The sequence below is a fragment of the Sinocyclocheilus rhinocerous genome, unplaced genomic scaffold (genome assembly GCF_001515625.1).
Source record: "Sinocyclocheilus rhinocerous isolate Xijiao unplaced genomic scaffold, SAMN03320098_v1.1 scaffold895, whole genome shotgun sequence".
NCBI classification, from domain to species: domain Eukaryota; kingdom Metazoa; phylum Chordata; class Actinopteri; order Cypriniformes; family Cyprinidae; genus Sinocyclocheilus; species Sinocyclocheilus rhinocerous.
The window spans coordinates 33,926-39,562 of record NW_015646168.1 but is presented as its reverse complement, the minus strand read 5'-3'; the positions used below and the strand labels follow the sequence as shown (position 1 = coordinate 39,562).

At 38.6% G+C, this 5,637-nt stretch overlaps 1 protein-coding gene across 1 annotated transcript in view; it reads right to left on the bottom strand.

Moving 5' to 3' along the window:
• LOC107707075 (nectin-1-like) overlaps positions 1 to 5,378 on the bottom strand; it is a 16,460-nt gene extending 11,082 nt beyond the window's left edge. Inside the window, exons 1-4 of the mRNA XM_016510955.1 lie at positions 5,330 to 5,378; positions 3,070 to 3,417; positions 813 to 1,115; positions 444 to 549 (exon numbers count right to left, since the gene is read on the bottom strand). Of these exons, the coding sequence (XP_016366441.1) occupies positions 444 to 549; positions 813 to 1,115; positions 3,070 to 3,417; positions 5,330 to 5,378 (806 nt within the window). The remainder of the gene's footprint in view (positions 1 to 443; positions 550 to 812; positions 1,116 to 3,069; positions 3,418 to 5,329) is intronic.
• Between the last annotated feature and the right edge of the window lie 259 nt (positions 5,379 to 5,637).

Here is a 5,637-nt window from a genome sequence, read left to right as displayed (position 1 = left end):
TGAAATAAATCAGGAATCTGGTTTTGAGTGAAATAAGTATTAATAAATATATTTGTTAAGCATTTATAACGTGAGTTAAAAATGGCTCACTATTTGGCAGGTATTGCAGTGAAATCACCCTTTTACTCATGCATTTATAACTGCTTATCAATGATTTATAATGCATTTGTAATTGAGTTATTAGTCATCTATTAACACCTTTATAAACCCTTTATAAAGGGATCCTTAATGTAAATTGTTACCATAAAATCTTAACTGAAATACTGAACAACCACTCATTTTGCCTGAAATAATTAAGGCTTCTTGATTGAAAAAATAAATGTTTTTTTATCTGCCTTTAAAAGAACTGTTGGGTATAAAACTCAGTAACTTCCGTTGGCCACAAGCAGATATAAAGCCCCAAAAAAGAATTGTGAAGCATTTCCAAATCATGTTTCCATTACCTAGTCCAATTGTAGCTGGTTGGTTCTGGGTTACTATCCACTTTACACTGGAATTCTTTAATGTTTGTTAGACTGTCAGGAATGATAACAACTGATTCTGGCGGATCTAAGTTGAAGAAGAAAAAAAAAACTTCACAAACATTATTTACAGAAGCTTGTCACTACACATAAGGTTGAATAGTACACATTATCTGAATCAGTCTGATGAATGCTTTTCTAAATAAACCGTATCTGTCAGAGTGGCAACTGAATCACCATATGACTCACTTATTGAACTACTCTCTAGCAAAAATATGTTCTCTCTTTATCTGTATATGCACATAATCATTATTTGTATGCAAGTTGTTGGTTGACAGCATGTGTACTTACAGTGGATGTTTATTGCGTAGTTCAGCACTAGTTCATCTCTCAGGGTGTTGTGTTTCACCACACACTGGACATTCTTCTTGTTTAAATGTTTGAATGGGACACCAAGTAGGTAGGACACAACAGTAACAGTCCCATCTGAGTTCACTGTATAGTTGATTTCAGTCGTCAGAGAGTTTTCTAGATCTCCTAATCTCCATATCACTTCTGCTGCAGGCCGTGCATTAGAGGCAAAGCATGACATCAAGGTGGCCTCTGTAAAACCAGCAACAGGCACCTCTCCTCTTACATTAATCGCAGGACGAGCTAAATTGGAAATGGAAAAAAACCTAATCATTTAATGTGGACTGTGAAAACTAAAATAGCTTAGTAAGTTCTCGATCTTCTCATAACTACTAAAAGCATGTGACATTACTTTTACAAATTTTGCTAGCACATAGCATTTTCATAGGACGAAAGTTTTTTGAGTTTGGTATGTAAACATGCACAGTTTTAAAGGGGTCATATGATGCTTTATTCAAAGATCATTATTTTGTGTATTGGGTGTAATAGAATTAAAGCATGCTTTAATCTTTAAAACACATTATCTTTCACATACCGTACATCAATGGTCAGAAGTGGCTTGGCAGCCCTTTTCCTGAAGACGTCTGAGCGTGGTGACTCTTGATGCACTGACTCCAGCTTCAGTCCACTCCTTGTGAAGTTCTCCCAAGTGTTTGAAACGGCTTTGTTTGACAGTAATCTCAAGCTTGAGGTCATCCATGTTGCTTGTGCACCTTTTCCTTCCCAATTTCTTCCTTCCAGTCAACTTTGCATTTAATATGCTTTGATACAGCACTCTGTGAACAGCCACCCCTTTCAGTAATGGCCTTCTGTGGCTTACCCTCTTTGTGGAATGTGTCAATGATTGTCTTCTGGACCATTGCCAAGTCAGCAGTCTTCCCCATTATTGTAGTTTCAAAAAACAAGAGATACCCCGGTTTATACTGTAGGGATGGTCATTTAATGACACTCAAATGTAAATATTAGAATATTTTGAGATACTGGATTATTGACTTTTATGAGCTGCAAGTTCTAATCATCAAAATTAAAACTAAAAAACTTTTGAAATGTTTTACTTTACATGTAATGAATCTAGAATATATGAAAGTTTCACTTTTTGAAATAAGTTACACAAAAAGAACTTTTTCATGATATTCTAATTTTTTGAGATGCACCTGTATGTGATTTGTACTGGAGAAGTCTGCGCTGTACTCGAGCGCGATCAGATCTCACAGCGCTGTTTAGTGGTCTCGTGATAAAGACTGGTCAGTGTAGTAAAATACATTCGCGTTAGCTCACACTGCGCTCTGTTTTCTTTTGAGCTGAGCTGATAAAATGTCCATGCGACGCGTGGTTTCAAAAGAGAAGCGCTATTTCGTTTCGCTTTTGGCACGTTTGGCGTTTAATACGCATTTATCATGTACAACAGAATGCTAACGCTTATCAGTTAGGCAGATTGGTAGTGGCACCAGCGCGACCTCTTACAAAATTTAGTGTCACCGGCAGAAAAAAAGGTTGCATAATATACATTAGTCGCAGTCTGGAGGCCTGGTAGACTACTGTCGATTACACTTTTATTTAATTGTTTATTTTATTTAATTGCCTTACCTTGGCATTGTAAGCATATGATTTAAAAACATTTTTATATAAAATTATTAGTGCATATTAGCTTAAAATTATTACTCCACTAAATGCGCTGCACACACTCACATATTTGGGTTGTACTATTCTGGAACAGTTGTAAATAAATCTTAAGCACTGATTCTTGCATCCACTTTCGGAAGGCCAAACAAATGTTCTTTTGCATTTGCATAGAAACACATATCATCTCAACATGTCAGCAATAACACTACTGCAATACCTGAAATGCTTTTTTTCTATGCATATACATTTGGGCAGCATTATGCAAATATTTCCGCATAGATATGTGAGGGAAGATTCGATCAGGGCATTTTTTTACAGGTCTCGGTCAGCCTTCTCTTTTAGACAGAAAAAAATACTTTTGTGGGAGACTGTGAGCTTTGTAACTTTGCAGATATTATACATGCACAAACAGCTACATAACACTAAAGAATAAGGAACACATGAAAACGCATCATATGACCCCTTTAAATAATTTTTAAAATAATTGGTTAGGAATCAAATTACAGAGATATGCATATATTTAGGCATTATGTCATTGCTGTAAATCACTGAAAAAATGTACAAGCCATCATACCAAAAACTGTGACATTGATGTCAGTCTCAAATGTCCCAACAGCAAATAAGTTGAAGATGCATGTATAGATCCCATCATCCAGAAGCCTCATTCTAAGTAGCTGAATTGATCCATTTTTCTCTGCAAAGTTCCCAATGAATTGTACTCTGTCCCCTAATCCATTTGAGTGTTCAGTTTTGTGACCTGGGCGAATGGAAAAGAAGGTGTTCTCTTCAGCAGTTTCTTGTGTCTTCTTCTTCCATATAATACGAGTTACATCAGCATCTTCATCAGTCTCAGTCAGCTGACACAACAATGTGGCATTTTCTCCATATACGACTGCTGTATCATGACCAATAACTTTTACACCTTTACAGAAAAATGCACACAATACAAGAATTAACAAACATTTTACATGTAGATTTTCAGTTGGACAAGTAGCATTAAGCAGAGCTGTGACAGAGACATCTCTCTCTCTATTATGTTCCACAAAAATGAAAGTCATATAGGATTGGAATGACATGAGGGTGAGTAAATGACATAATTTTAATTTGTTGATGAACTAAACCATTAATCTTTCAAAAAAAATCAAATGCATGTATGCAACCATTAGAGGTCTACACGGAGGACCCGAGACCCGAGGACCCGGGACGTCTCTTCGGGTTCGGGTGCGAATTTTTGGACCCGTGTAGACCTCTAGCAACCATGTCTCTCAGTGAGCCACAGTCACTTGACTTCCAGCTCATGGTCCTGCTGAAAAAAATACTTTAGTCATGAAACCCTAAAACATTTGAGATATATTACATATGTATGTGTATTACATATGATTGAAAACAATGATACAACTTGGGTTGCAAAAATGTGGAAAATTTCCAGTAAATTCCAGAATTTTTTGAAACTTTCCAGGATTTTTTGGAATCTTCCAGGTATTTTTGGAAAGTTTCAAACAGATGACGAGACAAGAGAAGAAGCGGTAATGGTAGTTTATTAAGAGTTGTCAAGATGCACAGGTGAGTAACTTGCATTTGCAGAATAGAGACAGCCAGGAAGTAAATCTTAATAAGATTTAATAAGTAAATCTTGCAGGTGGTTGACGGATACAGAGTGGAGCAGACTGATGTAAGGACTTAAAGGGGTCATAGGATGCTACATACACTTTTACAAGTAGTTTGAATAAAAAATGCTGTTTTTACACTACCATTGAGAAATTTTAACCAAACTATGTTACAGACTTTTCATTAAGACCCTAAAGAATCATATCAACTTGTGGAAAATGGGCATCATATGACCCCTTTAAGGCATCAGACTGGAAACAGGCAGATATGAGGTAAGGAGTCCAGTTTCTGCTTACAACCATTACCGCTACTTCCCTTGTCTCCTCATCTGTTTGCTGATAAATGACCAGACCAAGACAAAGTTCTAATATGGATTCTGGAGCTTATTTCAACCCATCATCAGATCCGTTTGCTGAATTATTCCAATCCATCCGTCAAGCCACTCCATCACTTTTACTTCTTCTGAAGTCTCTGCCAGTCCCATGGCCTAACCAGTGACCAATAGTGGTATGGCGGAGGATTGCAGTGGTTTCCTGTTAAAATGCTCTACTTCGAGATGCAGCCTCAACAATTTCCTTCAGATAGAGCCAAGATCACCTACATTATTTCTCTACTCACTGGTTGAGCACTACCCTGGGCCAAAACCATCTGGGAGGCTAACGGCCCACTCACCCGCTCTCTAGATGCTTTCACCAACCCCTTCTGAGAGGTATTCAATCAAACTGCTACTTCTCTATCAGTACATGATCAGCTCTACCACTTACGCCAAAGAAGCTCTACTGTAACAGACTATGCTCTGCAATTTAGAACCTTGACTGCTGCCAGTGGTTGGAATGAGGCCACTTTAATCACTGCTTATCGACAGGGACAAGCTCCAGAATTATGCCTATAAATAGCTATTTATGATGATTCAATGGGCCTAGAGAATACAATTCAGCACTCAATCCAGGTTGCACAACGCCTGCCAACTAACATCCTCCCCCTGTCTCATTGCCAGCTGAACCTCCAGCACCTACCACGGAACCAATACAGCTCGAGTCCTTCCATCTTCCAATAGAGTCGCCTGAGTCGCTTGAATCGCCTGCGTCTTTACTCTGGTGGAGAGGGTCATCTTCCGCCTGCCTGTCCCATATGACCACCTCACTCAGAGGTGAGTGCTATTCATATTCCACCTGAAATAACCAATTTGAACCATACCCCTGTAATGGTATCTACTACCTGTCTACCTGTTTCAGCTATGGCACTCTTTGACACTGGTTCCACGGGAAGCTTCATCTCTAGAGACCTCCTCTTCCAGCTCTAACTCAGGAGGAAGCAATGCCTACAGATCCTAACACTCCACTCAAAGATTTCAATTTTGGTGCTGGAGGGATCTACTGTTGGGGCACCCATGGGCATGGCTACTCCAACATTCCCCAAGGATCTCCTGGATCAATGGAAATATCCTACAATGGGGAGAGGAATGCTTCCAGCACACCTTAAAGAGCAGGTCATATGGTATTTTAAAGTGTCCTAATATTGTGCTGGAGTCCCC